This window comes from Mytilus galloprovincialis, chromosome 3 (assembly GCF_965363235.1).
Source record: "Mytilus galloprovincialis chromosome 3, xbMytGall1.hap1.1, whole genome shotgun sequence".
Classification (NCBI taxonomy): Eukaryota; Metazoa; Mollusca; class Bivalvia; order Mytilida; family Mytilidae; genus Mytilus; species Mytilus galloprovincialis.
In genome coordinates, this window is record NC_134840.1 from 82,628,441 (window position 1) to 82,648,183 (window position 19,743).

The 19,743-nt window shown below is 30.4% G+C and overlaps 1 protein-coding gene across 1 annotated transcript in view; it reads left to right on the top strand.

The window, feature by feature from the left end:
• Positions 1-19,743, top strand: part of LOC143069143 (muscle-specific protein 300 kDa-like) — a 226,470-nt gene that overhangs the window by 14,736 nt on the left and 191,991 nt on the right. The window contains exons 3-4 of the mRNA XM_076243628.1: positions 13,015-13,076; positions 16,298-16,387. Of these exons, the coding sequence (XP_076099743.1) occupies positions 13,015-13,076; positions 16,298-16,387 (152 nt within the window). The remainder of the gene's footprint in view (positions 1-13,014; positions 13,077-16,297; positions 16,388-19,743) is intronic.

Consider the following 19,743-nt stretch of genomic DNA (forward strand, 5'->3'; position numbering starts at 1 on the left):
CAATCAACTTGAAACTTAGTACACTTGTTGCTTATGAGATGATCTTTCTAATTTTAATGCCAAATTAGATAATTACCTAATTTCACGGTCCATGGAACATGGAAAAGGATAGTGAGAGTGGGGCATCCGTGTACTTTGGACACATTCTTGTTAATTTTTACAAAAATTGCGTTCTCAATTGTTTTCTTTCTGAAGGTCCTGGGTTTCTGAAGCAATAGAATATATCCAGTTGTGCTGAAATTAATGTTAACCCCTAATCAATCAATCAATTTATGCACAAAAAATACAATTTAAGAAAATTTAGAAAAAAAGCATGCAAGATTTATTCAGCTGTAAGATGAGAATTTACTCTTGTATGTTATTAATTCTATTCAAATATCTAACATAAATTTGACAAATTATCTATTTGTTTTCACTCTTCTTTGATGTAAATTTGTCAAGATTGAGAGCTTTGTGTCCCTACATTAATGGACTGTTATATAAAACTTGAGTTTCTTAACATGAAATTGACAAAACGTCGTTTGAATGAGTACCACGGTATACTTAATTATTTAATTCTTTATTTGAAATCACGTTTTAATATCGATATAATTCCCTTAATACATTTATTAGAGGCTCTCAGTCTTTTTTTTATATTTAATCTCATTTGGTGCTAATTTATATTCATTTGATTCCAATATATTCTCATCACGGTTGATGCTCGAAAAGAATTTCATTTGAATGCGTAGCATGAACTTTTAACATTGGGAATTATTTACATGTCAATAAATGATGTTGTGTGCTTAAAGATTGAAAAGTAGTAAAATCTTACTTATTGTATCACACCTATTGAGGAAAATGCCCCATTTAAAAATTTCCGATCGATTTTTCAAGGGATATACTATGTAGGTAAAGATAAAGAATCCAGGTGAAAGTAAATAACTTTTCGTGTATTTGTTTATTGTAAACAAGTCGAAGTGTCCAAACAAAATGTGAAGATGAAATGATTGAGTTAAAATTAGACACTTTTTCCCATTAACGGCTAGGGACCAATTATCACTTCCGCGATTTTCTTCTGTATTGGATTGGCACAGGAATATTCTAAGATGAGGATGACCATTTCTGCACTGCTAGTCAATGGTCAAGTCAACCAATATTGGATGCAATTAACATTTGGATGTTATTAGGCATTAAACACCTCGGACAATGGGATGAGCCTATGAACTAGTTCAATATACGACCTTTTATAAAACAAAAATTACAATACTGACGAAGAAGACGCTTACAATGTGACAATAAATTAAACTATGGGTAGATGAAATGGTCGAACTCGTTTGCTGGCATGGACACTATTTTCGGAGTTCTGATATTTACGCAATTCAAAATTACGAAGGTAAGATTTGTTTTTCAATCGTAAACCTATGCCATGTAATTACATCTTTTGTTGTTTTACAATGAACATTAATTATTGATTAGATGATCAAGACAAAGTGTCGGGTACATGCAATAATTATTGATTTCACATTGAGCATTTTGTTTCTACCCAGAAATATAGGATTTCAATGGTTTGAATTAATCTCATAAACAAAACACCCTAGAGCAAACATTATAATACATTATAACTTAGGACACTGTGTTTATGGAAATTAGAGGCTTAAAATTAAAAACAAACTGGTCCAAAAACATTAATCCAATTTTGAAAGTCTTTAATTTTTGAAGACTTCTATAGGGTAGTTTTGTAATCTGACCACTAAAGACTTTAATCGTGTGTCCAGCTGTCAGGTGTATAAGGCGAAAATACTTGTATAGGAACAGCAATTGGGAGCAAAACATGATTAATGAAGAAAAAATTCTAAGAAAATATGGGTTATTGTTGGGTGGTGTACAGGGAGGAAGGGATTTATCAATTTGCACATAAACATAACTATCAACTTTTTATCCATGATGTCGAGTACAACAAAATACCTTTTTGCAAGCAGGAAATAGCCCAAGTTGAGAAAAAGCAGACCCATACATGAAGCTCAATGTTCTAGCCTAATTGCTCTCTATCAATTAGTCAGAAGTTATATAAGTACATATAGCCATGTATTTCTTGCTAGAGGTAATCTTGGCAACAATTAAGAATACTTAATGAAAAGGGAGGGTTCCACGATATGTCAAGAGGAAAGCAGATATAAGAAGTAAAAACTATTACACAAGTGAAGGGTGGGTAATGAGAAGTTACTGTTATTGCTTGTTAAAAAGATAATAGTGTCAGAAGTTAACGTTATTCTCATTGCATCATTCTCAATTGTATATTACTGCTGCAGTTCAGTACTAATGCCAGGCTTCAAGAGGGATGTTCTAGGAGATGCAAGAACGGGGGTTGGAATCTAAAAAAATCAAAAAGATCCATCCTAATACCTGTTTTGACAGCATTGCCATTACGCTTTAAACATTATTTTCCTGGTAAAGAAAATGTATTGGTTGAATAAAAAATAAAAATAGGGGAAGTTATTAAATTATTAAAAGGCTTTCACACAGAGCAGTTTTTATTGTGCCACGGAAGAAAACATTCTTCAGATTCTTATGATAATGATACTTGGTTACCGGACTGTAGATAATAAACCTTTATGAACTCATGGAGTGTAAGGCATAAAATAGCATGTCCCAAAGGTACTTCTTTTAAGGTAGCCTAGGATTCCGGCCTTTCAAGCACGATGATTGTACTCAAACTCAGAATTCAACCAATTTTGGTGTTTCAAGCACAAATTTTGTACTATTGAAAGTTTTATGACCAAGGACCCTGACTCACTGCTTGCTAACACTGTCAGTAAACAACAAGGTATAAGATTTGGCCAGGATGCTAGGCTACTCTAAAGTTTCCTTTTTTTGGTTCTTTAAGTGGTTTCTGATTCATATGTGTTGTATTCAATAGGACTTATTACGTAATTGTAAGAAACTGACAGCATTTACATTTTCTGAAAATGAATACCTGACAAGCAACCAAGTTATTTTCAAACGAATCTGAATGATTGTCAAAGTTTATTTTCCAAAATTAAGACCATTTTAATCCTGGTATATACATCATAAAGGTTTTATTTCAATTTTGAAAAGTTCATTTGGTAGAAAACTGTTACCATCATTTGGTGTTGCTGTGTAAGAGGTATGACTGATATAGATGGGAAAATTATTTACCAGTGAATGAATTGTAATTTTATTGAAATGTGCTTCAAGGGTTTCAAGCATGAATCCTGTAGAATCTTGACAATGTTTTCGCTATAAATCACCATGGTCGTTTATGTCGGATCTTAATGAAGTGAATGAAACAAAAAAGTGATTACACCAAAATTCGGTGAGATTTGTGCTCTGATAAATGTACCGTTAATTTCCATAACAAAAGCAGTTATATATTACCAAATTGAAGTTTTATTGACTTTTGATGATGTTTATGATAATCACCACTGTAAGGATCAAAATGGGGAACCGAGTCAACAGTTGATTAAGTATAATTTCCAGAAAATTTGCATACAGTTCTATGTATCAGATATTAGAACGCTTTAGTTCTAACCATTGCAATACTCACCCAGGTGCATTAAAGTTGATGCCACCTATTAATGCTGCCCCTCTCTATTCTCTGAAATTAATAAAAAGAATTTTTTGATTCAACTCATTGAGATTGTAACCCATGAGTTAAGCAATAAAAGAAAACACCTTCAATATTTAAGCAGGGTCGCATAGAAATCAACCTTTAATATGCAAATAGATATATCTGCCATTATCAATGCATCTGTTATGCATTAATTTATATAGGATAGATAAAAGCATTATGCAAAGTCTGTAACTGTTTAGAAATTTAAGTTGAGATAAGAACCCTTCAAAACAGACCAAAATTCATCTTTATATTGTATTTGAATGTACCAAAACAAATCAAAGTCTTACGCATATACATGCATACATGTATTTGCATTAAAGGTTGATTTCTATTGTAATTTGTATGTGAGGGCCTCAGGGAAGATTAGTTTATTGTAACTAACTGAGTTTACCCTCTTTAAATAAAGAATTTATTATTATTATTATCCAACGAAGCTCATATTATTAATGCCGCATATGGAAGTACCCAAACTTGTCGAAAGAAATTTTTGATATCCCTCCTCTATTGTCTTTATGTGACTATTTTTGTTTTTCATAAAAGACATGATTCTAGAGAAGTACCAGAAGTTTTTTAAAACTGGTAAATAATTATTATTTTCTGATTTTTATGAATTTCATGTGAATATGGTTGAAACATGAATTTATTGTTATAGTCTTCTGTGCTAAATTTGTCCTTGTCAAAATCTTTAAACAAAGTACCCCCCGCCCTCCAAAAAAAAATAAATAAAAAAAATAAAATAAAACTTTTCCTCACCGATGGAAATTGGTCCTTATGAATTAAGGCAGTAGTCAAGATTGTTTTGATTTACATAGTCGGTATATTAGTTTCAAACTCCTTTGATCACGATTTTAGGTAAAGAATTTTATAAGATAATAGATATTTTATAGACGAAAGGTTGAAGCTTCTCCTTGGACATGTCTTAAAACAGCAGTAAAAAGTAGTAAATCACTTTATTACTGAACAAACATATACTTATATCCAACCTTTTAAGATTTACTTCAATAAAAAATAAACAAAGAAGTTGATTATATCCGTACTTTCTAATAAAACCACTACTTGTAAATATTATTTCAGTATGACACAAAGTAAACATGTAAGAAACTTGATTTTTCCTTGGATAACAAATCTAAATTAAAATGTTTAATTAAATGAGCCATATTTTTGTTAGCATAGTAAATTGGTTTTGAAAAATTCAAGAATTAACAGGACACTTGAATTTGTATTTGTTTGAGGCATTTAAGTCTTTCATTTTAATTTAATTCATTTGATAAGATCAGTTTTAATTAAAAAATAATGGAGGTTTTTTAATTGTTTTGGGAATTCAGTTACTCAGAGGAAAAAGGGGAAGGACAAAGTTCACTATGGAACACTTACATTGCTGTGTCACAGTTTCGTAGCACAGATATAATATTAAGGAATAAGGGATCTTCATATGACAAGATATAATATTAAGGAACAAGGGATCTTCATATGACAAGATATAATATTAAGGAATAAGGGATCTTCATATGACAAGATATATTATTAAGGAATAAGGGATCTTCACATGACAAGATATAATATTAAGGAATAAGGGATCTTCATATGACAAGACATAATATTAAGGAATAAGGGACCTTCATATGGCAAATTCACTACTCCCAAAAAAAGACACACAAAAACAATTCAGCAATAATTATTGTATTTCAATTGATACTTGGAGTTTACGTCATGTCCAGTGACATATATTACGTTCAAATTTAAAATGAAACAAAGTATACAATTAACAACCTACAAAACTATGAAAGTCAATTAATTACAAGGAGAAGATGAGCAGCTTTGCTTTCAGATAGTTAACCTACACAACTTTTGTTGGAAATAGACTGCATTTTCCAATTTCAGTTAGGAAGCTTATAATAATAAGATTAAGACAAATATGTTTGCATTTTTGTAAATTCACATGTCACTGTGTAGCTAAATTTATAATGTCTTAATCAGTAATTTGTTGTCCATATTCTTGTTTTCATTGCTTTTATATGGTAATACCTAGGGACTACAGAGCTGTATTAGTTTGGAAGAGGGAGAAGAGGGGATATTTTGTGCTTGGCTTATTATATATATTTAAAAAAAAAAAAAAAAAAAAAATATATTTGGGGGTGGGGGGGTGGAGGGTGTTGTTATTCTGATGCACTGTTTATATATATATTTAATGCAAATAGAAATAATTTATTCAAACTTAAAATAAATCATTTAATCAGGAACCCAACTCCAAGGTTTTCTGTCTTCCTCCCCTTTTTGACCCTCATTGATGATTATCAATGAAAGATTATCAATGAAAGATGCCATACTAAGTTATGGAGGGGATATTAATGAAGGGATCTGTGATGTTTCAAACTAAAGAAGTAATTAATATTCCACTTGTCATCCATCCAATGGAACACAATTAATACCCTGGACTCGAGCTAATATGTATAGAAATCCATATTGATTTTCTCACTGTCTGTCTGTAGTGGAATGCCCAAATGTCCAGTTAATTATAGGACAAAGAACAATAAAATATGGATGGTGACACATAGTACAAAATTATATTCTCGTTTGATTGGATCTTTTAAATGTTAAGAACTCGTTTGTTTTCATGAGAAACTGTTTTTGTGGATTAGGCCAGGGATGTATTTTCATGGATATGTTGTTTCAAAATTTGGCATACAAGCTGTAATAAATTTTGTTTATTTTGACAAGGACGTATGTTAGTTATACGTCCTTGATTTTGATAAACACTCAATAAATTTGTGTGTCAATTCTACCTAAGAATGCCTAAAAAAAAATATGCCCCATAAATGATGTTGATCCCTGTGTGAAATCTTGCTTGAAATTTTTGAGCACATATTACATTTTCTTTTTTGTTGATGCAAACTAATCTATGAAAAGGTTTATTTTGGTCATACAAATTTTTTTTTTTTACTTCAGAGTCGTGAATATTTTTGTGAAAATAAAAATTTACTCTATCACTTCTATTTTCCATAAATTTTTATTTTTATACTAAATTTGAATTTTCAACTTTAGAAAAAATACTCGCTTCAAAAATACTATAAAATGAATAAAGTGAGCACTGGCTAACCTAAAATGAGTGTTTAAGCCATTATCTGCAAGAGTTTTTAAGTTGTTATTGTCAAGAGTTATCTTTCTTTACTTTCATTTATAAGTTTATAAGGAAAATATCACATAAGTCCAAAAGAAAAAAGTTTGGCAAAAAAGCAAAATAATCTTTTTAGAACTTTCAAGCTGCCTCACCCCTGTACTAGATTTCGTTGAGGCAGACATATTTTAAATATAAATTAATGAGAAGTTCACCTGAAAAAGGGGGAGGGGGTTCAATATATGTTGTATTTTTTTTAATCCAATCGATCTGAAGCCTTATACTGTAAATTCAGAAATTATTGCGTGCTTTTATTATTGTGATTTTGTTATTTCAGCCTGTAATGCGATTTAAATTTTTGCAATATTGAGAAAAATTTTGTTCAATTCGTATAAAATTTTTTAAAAAAAGCTAGTTTAAATTATTGCAATTATAACCCTGTCGCATTTTCCCAATAATAAAAACCTTGCAATAATTTCTGAATTTACAGTATTTATTACTGTTAAACATTAACATTTTCATTTATTATAATATAAACATCTTTTTTTTTCAAAGCATGTTCACTTTTGGTTTAATTCATGTTGCTGCACATCTTTTTCTTTGGAGTAGGAAAGCTGTTTTTATACCTTTAATTTTTGACAAGGAAGTCTGCTCAAAATAGTTATTTAAGATAAAACTCCTTTGCTAAAAATAATTCATTTAATCAAAGTAAAACACATAAAACTAGTCTAGAGCTCCATTTGAGGTAAATACAAAATGTATCTGTTTTGTTTTGGAAATTATTCTTTTGATGTTGTGTAATTGTCTCAATTGTACACTTCAAACAAATAAGTACTTTTGTTCCTAATGTATTCTACACAAGGTTGGCCTGATTTTATGCAATTTTAATGGACTTTACATAAAGTCTGAACTAAATTTTAAAGCCAGCTGAGGTTTTGTTGGGAAAAATGTTTACCTATGTATTTATATAAGAAAAATATGGATATTGAATTTATTTCTAATACAAAGAATTTTGTATGAATGTTGAAATAGGATACTTATACGGAATATTAATCATAAATTCAACAGGAATCCGTTTTATATTGACAGGTTTCATAAAACATCTACCTGGCATGCATCCTTGATAGGAATTAATTTATTCAATATATAAATTTTCCTACAATCTGTATTTCATAGATATAAATGACCCAAATTATAATTTGTCCTTTGGCTCACGGATTTATGATCTGGTTCAATCATTATATATAAACTGTTACTGTTTTAAGAACAACCTACACACCCTTCCTGCTGCAAACAACAACTCTCGCTTCTGCAATATCATTGATTTTTCTATCAATGAAACATACACAAGACGTATATTTCTAATTTACGTATATTTCTAATTTATGTTATACATATACTTAGAATATTTTAGACACTCTATATTCAATAAGTATGCAAATGACATTGGTAATGGCATTTTAATTCAGGGTAAATTAAATATGAAGTTCTAATTATTGGAGTGTGAATTTCTTACTAGAAATCTATTGAAAAGTTACGAGTGATTGAATTTATCAGTAAGACATTCCATTCATGAAGTGAAATTATACACTGGCAACTGAAGACATGTTTTATGAAATTGTAATTTTCTAAGGATAAGTAAATCGTATTATTAAATGTGACAGTTAAATGACTTAAAATTGCATCACGGAAAAGAGATTGTGCCAATTTTGTTGAATTTAATGTGCAAAACTTGTGAGATTTTGTGTCTATGAATTTACAGGTGAAATATTTGATCTCCGAAGATAGATAAGTAGCTTTCGGAGATTCACCTGAGGGATTAAATATTAAATATGAAAGTCGGGTAGATGTTTAAACATTTTAGAAAACATTATGTTCATTGAACCAATCAGAACTGTGATAACATATTTACCTATAGCATTGTCTATTGTCAATGGTTCCAGATGTTTGAATGGCGGGTAAATCCTCCCCGGAATATTGATCACTTGGACAGTTTTTACCTGTGTCAGTGTCGTCAGCACTGTCAGGGTGTGTGTGTCTGTGAGGATTAAGCACTTCTAGCCCGGACCCGTGGAACATCTAGGAGGGGGGATCTCCTAAATGTATCCACAGGGACTGGAAAAAAGTGTAAATTTTTTGTTAATGATTTTGATTTTTTCGCATATGGATAATAATTCTGAGGATATGATTTGAGGAAAAAATATTGTTTCGTGGAGGGGCTATATACACTGGTACAGAAAAAAAAAAGATGGCCCAATCTAATATGAATTTGACTTATCAAACCAGAGTGTTTGCAGAGAGAGTACTTTCTCTAAAAGGTAAGATAAAGCGAAAGTAAAGATAAAGATATAGTTTAATTTGTAGGCGTAAAGTGAAAGTAGACTTATGCAAAAAATATTATCATAATGTACATGCATATTTTTCAATTGTCAGTAACTATAAAAAGTTTTGTAAATATGATATGATAACCATGACAGATTTGGAAAAAATCAAATAAGTGCGCTGTATATCTAAAAGCTTTGAAATTAAAACTATCTTTTAAAAAAAATGTCTTTCTTTTAAAAGCATAGAAAGTATCCATGAATAGTAAAAGTGAAAACAAGCTTTTAGATGCTTTCCATGAAAAAGTGAAGGTTGAATTCAAGACTTTTTGCACAGTAGTTTCATTTCAAAGGATAATTTCTGTGAAAAGTGAAAGTAAACAAATCTCATTTCATATTTTTGCATCAGTGTCTCTTATTTCTTTATTTTCTGGCACAGAGATATGATTTTAATGGGCATACCTTTGACATGAAGCCAATACCCTTGACTTTTACATGTCAGCTTATATTCAATGAAATCTTTGCTTTCTGTAACAACAATTTTCACTCCTACTGCTTATGATCATTATTTACAAACTAAACGAGGTACTTTTTCAGGTACAAACAAGTTTTCGTTTGATCGCTGATAAATATAATTACTAAAATTTCTAATAAAATTTCCTATCATAGTCTTAGATCAACAATTATGTCACGCATAAATGATGTTTGCTTAAATTCTATTTGAAAGTTTTGATGTTTGTTTACCTTTTGCTTAAAGTATGGCTTATAGCGGATTTAGCATGTTGTCGAATTATTTAAAGTTTGGAAACTTCAAGAAAGCTGATCTTTAATTAGTATTTTTGACTTTATACTTATAGTAGATATTTAAAAAAGTGTTGCTATGTTACACTGTTGTAATCTATATTATTGGTATTGATGAGTTTTGCAGAAATAAATCATTGGTTTGATTGAAATGAAAGAAGGGAGGGGTGTAGTGTGGAAAGAAGAAATCTGTATTTTCACTTTTGTTGAGAAAAAAAAATGTTTTTTTGTATAATAGTAAAAGGTTAACATATAAATAATGGTCTCATTTTACCCTCCTACCTATAGAAAAGGAAATAAAAAAAATACTACCAATTCCTTTGAAGTTAGATATACAGTGGCAGATCCAGCCATTTTAAAAAGGGGGGTTCCCAACACAGAGTAAAGGGGGGGTTCCAACTATATGCTCCCATTCAAATGCATTGATCGGCCCAAAAAAAGGGGGGGTTCCAACCCCCGGTACCCCCCCTTTGGATCTGCCACTGGATATAGGAGCTTTAGTGATACATGAATAACAAATGAGTAAAAGGACAAAGTACATGTATTGTCCTTTTTTGATGTTCCAACTCTCTGTTTACAAGGCATGGCCAATTTTTTTTCAAATGCTAAGTAAAATATATTCATATGTTAAAATTAAGGGTTAGTTAGTTGTACTAAATTCTATTACTATATAGAAAAGGAAGGAAATACTTTTTTACAAATTCTGGAAATGGACCAATATTTGAGTATATATTATTTGATTATGAAGTATGATAGTAGGGTGATATAGACCTCTTGTGCGTTCCCCTACTGTATCAAATTTGGACTTGAAACAAGTTTGATGACATGCATAAATCATCAGAATCTGTTTTAAGATTTTGTCTATTTATGGATCTGTACTAAAAATTATCATCGATATATGCATAATTATACCAAAATATGGCAGGCTTATCTATAGTAAATATTTAGTGGTTTTGTGGTGTGGTCTTTGGCAGGTTAGAGGTTCAAAATTTTTGCTAACAATACTTGGCAATAAGCCAGTCATATTTCATTGTATTTCAAAATCCCTTTAGTCAACAAATTCTAGTTTATGTCTACTTAGATATATTAAAAATTCTTATATAGTTTATACGCTCATTTGTTTACATAAACTAGAAAAATATTTAGTACTAGAATACTTCTTGTAAAAGTCTTCTGAATGCAGTGATTTAAAAGTGTATTGCCTAGTGAGTAGACAGGAATTTTCAAGATTGAAAAAAGTAGTGAGAAAAGGGGGGTTGAAAAGGAGGGGAGGGGAGTAAAAAGAAAAAAGGCAGTGAAAATAGAGATGCTAAAGTGGTAGTTTTTTTGAAAGAATAGGATAGAGGGATAGGGATAGAGTGATGAAGGAGAGGTTGGAATGAGAGAAAGGGCCAAAAATAAAACAAGGACTCAAAGTTGTAATCAAAATCTAACATTATTGATATGGGATTAAATTAGTTTTTAAAAAGATTTTTCTTTATGGTGATTGGGTTTTTCACTGGTCCATGTTTTAGAGTTATATAATCTAACAGCTTGAAAAAAGCAACATTGTAGATATGGGAAAGAAAATCAGAAATGCAAAAATAGTATTAATGGATAAAACATATATATCATGTCAAAATACAATGCAATTTGCATGAAAGTAAAAGTTTCATTTCACTTTCATTCATAGCCCTAATGAAATTTTGATGTTTTCTGAAAAGTTTTCAAGCCCATTAAAATAAACTACAATAGGAGAATAGCTTCGATTACAGATTTTCAACACCATTTGATGGGAGATTTTCAAATGACAATAAAGTTTCTATGACATGTGATAAATTATGTATGTAGAGGGTACATCTATATACATAAATCAATACTCTAATCATCTATAACTAGGATACAGTGTTGTTGGTAGGTGTAAGGATTCAAGGCAGCTGTACTCTATAGTCATCTGTCATTAGTAAATCAGGGGAAATCGTAGAAAGTGAAAGTCATATATTGATGAATTTGAAATGAATGACACCAATAACGAACCCATTTCTTACAGACAAATCTGTCATTAGTAAATTGAAGTGAAAGTACATATATTGATGAATTTCTTATAGACAAATTATCAAGATATTAATAAAAAGAAAAGCTTCATAACAGTGAATTGTTTTACATTGTCATTTCGGGGCCTTTTATAGCTGACTATGCGGTATGGGCTTTACATATTGTTGAAGCCAGTATGGTGACCTATAGTTGTTAATTTCTGTATCATTTTGGTCTCTTGTGGAGAGTAAATGTCTCATTGACAATCATACCACATCTTCTTTTTTATATATAGACAATTATAAAACATGACAAATTCATAACAACTTCCAATGCCAACGCTGTATGCAACTTTATCTACAGACATAGTTTTTCCCATTCAAAAGCAGATTCTGAGTACATTTTTTTCATCATGATAGTAAGATATGCTTGTGTGAATAGATCATGAAGTTATTGAATTGAAATTAGCTTTCCATGTTATTTCAAATGGCATAACAGATTTTTGATGAAGACGTTCTAATACAAGAAATTATTTCAGTCAAGAAATGGACAAGAAATGTACGATGATTCGAAGACTAACCCAATTGAAGGAGGGTTAGCCATGCATACATGGCTTAAGGAAGTTAGTTAGTTCATACTGACATATATCAGTGAAAGTTAACCTGAACCTAAGCCATGCACGCCATGCATGTATGGCTAAGCCTCCATAGTTGGGTTGGTTTTCATTCTATATTTCTTATCAATTTTCCAGAATTCAAAAGTATTCCAGATTCCAATATATCCTTTTTGAAAAAAACTTCTTATCACTATGAGAAATTAAAAAAGATGTACAATAATAGGTCAAATCAACTATTCACAGTTTGCTGCTGAAGATCATTTAATAGAATATGATGCATCAAGTTCAAAAATGAACTTACAATTTCAGAAACAATGAATATATCAGATGATTTTGTCAATTTTTTTATCAGAATATTCCAATATTTAAAAAACAAGGTCATGTCCAATATTGACTAGTGACTAGATATTTAAAAGGGTTTACTATTGCCCCTTATGTTCATCATTTCTCCCTTTTATCAATAAGTTTTCCATGTTTTTTTGAATAATTAAAAATGGAATTGTTTTATAAATATTATTTATCTTTCTATTTATAGATGAACAAGAAAGAGTACAAAAGAAGACATTTACAAACTGGATGAACAGTTACCTTAAACAGGTAAGCTCTTTTTTAAAAGAGGGGCGAAAGATACCAGATGGACATTCAAACTCTATAAAAGATGTTTTGAAGGGACCAGAAAATAAAGATTACACATACACATAAGAGCTAGAAATTTTTTTTGAAAACACACACATCTGATTGAAACATATACAATCTATATGATGTAAACCCTAATCTCAAAATTTGGGATCCTATATACAATGACACTATAAACCTATAGATCCAAATGACAATTTGTGTCATAAAAGAAATGTTTATTGAATCTACAAAGAACTGCAATATTGCATTAATAACAAAAGCATACAATTCTGTTTGATAATACAATTATGCTTTGATCTAAAATTGACAGTATAGCATAACTAGGCCCTTGAGAATAGGTTTTTGTTGTTTGCTGTGTCGTACAAATATTGCCTCTTGTAGTATTATTTGTTCCAATTAATTCTTAATACATGATATAGATTATCGGCAAAACACTATGGAGTTGTTCGTTTTTCTGCTTCAAGAAAGAAAAAAAATCAGTAGATCTATCATTAATTTGATTATTGGTCCGAAATCCTTGGATCCTTGACAGTTTTATTTATCGGTAATTGTAGAAATCAATTACACTTTATTGTGAAGGTAGAATTTCATTTAATTTGGATTAATATCGGCAGGTAAAATGTCTTGATGTAATTAGAAGATATTGAAATTTAATCGATGGTTCAGCAATAAGAATATGATATCCCCCACGAATATTATCAATAGTGTCATAAGAAAATCAAGATCAAATGTAGCTCATGTTTCCCAGGCATGTTTATTGGGATGTTTGATACATGTACTGCCATTTTAAGAAATCAGGTTGTAAGTTGAAGTGATCGTTTAAAAGAAATAAATAATCCACCAGATCAATCAGGATTTTGCAATAAATCTGAACTGTTTAAGCAAACATGCCACAAATACTGTAGTAACTAGGTTTGTTAAGTTTCAAAACTTTCATTTGATTGCAGAAATATGATTGATTATCATCTTATCTGTTGACGATATTATTGTTTAATCACTGGAAGATCATTTGGTTTTTAAAGTAAGTGGGTTTTGGTCATTGCTGAAGGTCGTGTAGTATCCTGAATTTGATCACATCCTTGTTCTTTGGTCATATGGATAGTTTTCTCACTGGCATATGTCCTTAATTTAATTCATAAAATTTTGTTGACATTATTTATGAGTAAGCCACCAGGTTCCAATTTTTTTTATATAGAAAATAAGACGAGGAAATCTGAAGCAGTCTTAGCCCTATTGTCTAAAAGGACTTTTAATGGAGGTGATCATTTTCTAGATCTGTTCAATTATTTTACTTGGCCCACTCTAATTCCCAACCTAGCCCTATAAATATTTGGCGTTACATTCACAACAGTGCAATAAAAGTGAATTGAGGGCTTTTGTCAGGTGTTACTTTTAAACCTCCATTCAACATCAAAACAAACAATTGCATTTTGCATCAATGATAGTCCTTCAGTTTAGAGATTATCATAATCTTTAAATAATCATATTGTACACAGAATATTAAAATTTGAGTGCATTATTCAACTTCTTAATCTCTAATCTAGATAATCGCAAACAAGATTGTTGAAGATTTTAATCCTGATTGTCCTATACCCGTTTGATGTCCCATCTCTATTATCAAGATGTAACTTAGTGACATTTTCTACTTGAGGCCTATTTGCCACAGCTTGTTGAATGGCGTGTCTCATTAGGTTACAATAACACTATAAACATATCTAACTGACATCCGATTAACAACCATTAGGGTAATATTATCCTACTATTTAGATAGATGAAGGTGATATTTATAGGTGGATAGTTACATCAGGAGTTTGTAATCAGATAATAGCAATGTTGTTGAAGTTGTCAATGTTTTACAGCTCACCTGGACTAGTGATGGCAATGTTGCTTGATTGACAGGTGTTTTGTTGCTGACCTGGATATATAATTGAGCTTCTTTCTTTGGTCATACATTTTTTTGCTACTCGCCTTTACCTACTGGTATATGTTTCTGTAAAATTTTATGGTAAATCATAATAAATTTATTTCAGTATTGGGTAATCTGGATAGAGATTTCCTAACAATCTTTCATTTTAGTCTATTGAAACTTACAACATCAGAATTTCAGTTGCTGTGACATGAACACAATGTTTATTATACCATTTCTTGCTCCCTTACTTAATAGATTTTGTCTGGGAAAGGGGGGTTGTACCGTACAAGGCAATGGTTAGGAACATTGTGAGGTTGCCTGCAGTAGTTTGCTAGTAACTTTGCTTATAAATATCATCGAGATATCAAATAGTCGAAAGAGAAGACAATTTCTTAAAAAAAAACTACATGTATTTCAAGAGTACAAAATTCATACATTCAAAAAGGATTAAATTGAAACTGAAAAGCTAATCAGATTTCCAAAACAGAAGCCTAAAATGCTTGATCATTTAAGTTGGATTACAATCTTATCAACTGACCACATTTATATATATGATACACTGCCAATAACTTGCAATTCATTAAGCAAAAAATATTTGTTACATGCATCAGATAAAGTAAGCAAAGTGCACATAGTTTATTTTTATTTACAATAATACAAAACAATGTCTTCATGTGAATTGATTCACATCTGTGAATTTATCTCTTTTTCCTGAAGAGAGATTTTTTTTATTTCTTTATTCAGACTTAATGTAGTGGTTACTGATCAAAAGAATTTTGTTCTTTATTTGTATTTTATTACTTCCATTAGTACGAAAGTAGAATATCTTGACTTTTTATGGACATCTTCATAGAAATTTAGTGTAAAGAACATTTAACATTATAAATATTTAAATATATGGATGTCTAATGTATTGTTGTGGCCTATCTAGATTCTGTGATTGTTCAGAGTTATAGCTATGAACCATGCTAACTTCCTTGTAAAAAAAGCCATCTTCAAGAAGATATTGATGAACCTTTTGAACCAACTTGCCCTTCACATGTAGCAATCATTGTAGAATTAAGCTTAGTTGCTTTGTTTCACATTGACCATCAAAGTCCCATTAAGAATAATTTGAAAACGTTTTGAGTAAGAACTTCAATGAGGTACGCAATGAAAGTGTCTGGTCAGATAATTATTTAGATCTATACTTTTCTTTGATCTGTCTTTAATGAAAAAGTCAAATAAATTGATAGAACAGTCTGTAAAAGTATTTACTCTTTTTTTTCAGAAAAATATGAAAGTGGAGAACCTGTTTGAAGACATTAAAGATGGAGTATACCTGTTATCCTTATTGGAAGTCCTGTCAGGAGATAAACTGGTAGGTAGTCGAAAACATCAAGATGAGGAACAGCAAGAAAAGTGATATTCTTTTGATATACAGTTTTGAAGGAGACTGTAAGGTCTAATGTGCATTAATCCGATAAAAATATATCACCTGAGTGTAGAAATACAGAAAGAGTACCGTGTTAAGACTATTTAAACGTTGCACATCTATAAAGGTCTTTAAGGGTTCTCACAATGCAAGAATCATGGACCCAATGACAATGAAAATAAGAATATTCCTCAATTGTAGAGTTTACGGTATAATATTATTTTACTCAATGATTTGATACCTGAATTGCAATTTTTGCCACACATTTAGAAAATAAAACCTTATTTCACAAAATTTTTCCTGCCAAAAAAAATGTTTAAGCCTTTTTCAACTGATTTTTATAGTTCGTTCTTATGTTGCACTGTCCCAGGTTAGGGGGAGGGTTGGGAGTTGGGATCCCGCTAACATGTTTAACCCCCGCCACATTATTTATGTATGTGCCTGTCCCAAGTCAGGAGCTTGTATTTTAGTGGTTGTCGTTTGTTTATGTGTTACATATTTGTTTTTCGTTCTTTTTTTTTTTTTTTTTTTTTTTACATAAATAAGGCCGTTAGTTTTCTCGTTTGAATTGTTTTACATTGTCTTATCGGGGCCTTTTATAGCTGACTATGCGGTATGAGCTTTGCTCATTGTTGAAGGCCGTACGGTGACCTATAGTTGTTAATGTCTGTGTCATTTTGGTCTTTTGTGGATAGTTGTCTCATTGGCAATCATATCACATCTTCTTTCTTATATTTAGAAAAAATGACACCCTGCAGTTTTGTCAAGCAATACAATAGGACTTAATTTGCAATACTTCAAACATAACTGAAGGAAGCTTGTACAGGCTAATTTCAGTGCTCAGGATGTTCCTTATGGAGAAAAAATAGAAAATTCTACATTTCAAAGCTATTTAAACCATTTGATCATGAAGTAGTGTACTTATATACCTACTTTGTCATACTTTTATCCATTATGTAAGGATGTTCTTTTCCTTTTATATCAGTGCATAAAAGCTGAATAAGGAAGTTATCTGATTTGTCATTGCTTTATTCTTGCACTACAAAAGGTCTAAACTCTTTTTATTTTACAAGTACTGCAAAAAAGATTTTTCATGTGGGATGTTACAAGAAGTTTGTGAAGCCGCATCTATTTTGCCCTTCATTTGATTTTAATTACAGAGCTAAACTATGCAGTTTCATTTCATTTCAATCTGCACATCCCTGAATCATTCCCTATTTTTATTATGTCAATTTCAAACCACACCTTACTGCTGGTCCACCCCTCAGTATTTTGGGAGTTTTAAGTGAACATATCAGTAAGAATAAAATCAACAAGAAAATGACTTGAAACAAATCTTCCTCATACTCAATATAAAAAAATCATTGATGCCAATTTAACAATGTTTCCACATTTTTCAACTCAAAGTAGTGTCATTAACCTGGTAAAAGAGCAAAGCAAATACTGAAACATTTACCCATAGGTTAGCATCAGGTTACATTTTTCAATACATTGCATTTGTTTGTTTTAACCTGGTAAAAAGAGCAAAGCAAATACAGTAACATTAACCCGTATGTTAGCATCAGGTTACCTTTTTCAATGCAATGCATTTATTTGTTTTGAGAATGTGTAAACATGTTCCAACTTAGCTGGTTTGCTTACACAAGAAAAGCTTGTGTAAATTGTTTAAAAAGAATTCTAATTAGTATGGAAAGCAATTACACCTGGCCCTATTCATGTTAGATGGTCATTATTGTATATATATTTAAGACATTATTGAAAAGAAGGAATGCAAGCAATTAAATGTTTTATAAAATTGTCGAAAATTACTTATCCAAAAAATTAACCAGTTTTGTTTTTCGTAAATATACGCAGTCAAGTATTATTCGGTTAAGGTTACACCAACTCACACCAAGTTTGGTGTGAATAACTATTCCAAGTTTATTATTAAAAATTATTAATCAGATTTTGATATCATACTAAAATTAATATGTTAATGATTTTTTGCCAACTTTTTATTGTCTCTCCTGTCTTCACAATAGCAGATATTGATTATGCAATCATTTCATTAATTAACTTGGCGGACATGAAACTGTTTTTAGTTTAATATCGGAAGTAGGCATTTTTCTGAAATGTTTCAATAATGGCTACTTTATAGATTTTCTGTTGTTTTATGATCTCTTTGTTAATCAGGTTTTCATGTTTAATGTTTTTGTGAAGTTCAGCCAGTATTGGTACTTGGTAATGTCATTTTGAAAGCAGTGTTTAAATTAAGGATTAGTTAGATCAAAAAATTACTTGTGCATTAGCCATATATTTCGCCCTAAATAATAATGCTACTTTATAATTAGCTTTATAGTATAGGATTTCGCAGTTTTGAAAAAAAATAAAAACTTTTAAATATTTTCAATTTACAAAGTGAGGGGTCTCTCTTAGATGATAAGTTATGCCATATTTACAAATATAGCATTCTTTTCATTCCAAGAGAAAAGAATTTATCTAGTTAAGAATAAAGACTCAGGAATTTCATTAAAAACTGCATACATATTTAAATTTTTATTATGTGCATAGTAATAGTTAAATGGGAAAAGAAAATATATTTAATACATATACGATTATGGTTGAACTGAAACTATTTTAAGACTTTTTAAGTCCAAAACATGTCTAAAAAAGGAAAGTACTTAAATCTAATCTTTTCTTGCCTTTAATACATATTTATGGAGAAATTATGTAAATTGGTTTGTTGCTCGAATCTTTTAAAGTATTTTTAAAAGAAGGCAACAAGTCTTGTTTTTAAATTGTATACAGAAATTTAATACGTTTTTTTTATATACAAACAAACTGCCTTTTAATGCAATGTCATAGACTGATGTTGATCATTTAATCATGATTTTTACAAAGAGATATTATCTATATAAACTCTTTATCAATTGCATCATTATTTAACGTAATTTTGAATCACAAAAGTTTGTTTACCAAACTTTTTATGTATACTATAATTCAGTGTACAGGGGTGACGTATTAATTTTCATTCAGAATTTTATTGGTTGCACCGTACAAAGCTACTCACAGTTTGAATATTTTTATGAAGTCGAATCGTGTATTGAACGAGAACAATTGCATATTTGATCATTTAAATGGTTTATTTGTAAAGAAGTATTTAGTAAAAGGTTAACCGAGAATTTGAATGTTTATAGCACCACTTTAAAATACTATGTATATTGATTTAATACAACTGCCTTGTTGTGTATTCCCTCCAAAGTTTCAACATGCTCTGACAAGACATATCATCAAATTTTGTTCTGTCAAATTCCGTGTCAGGT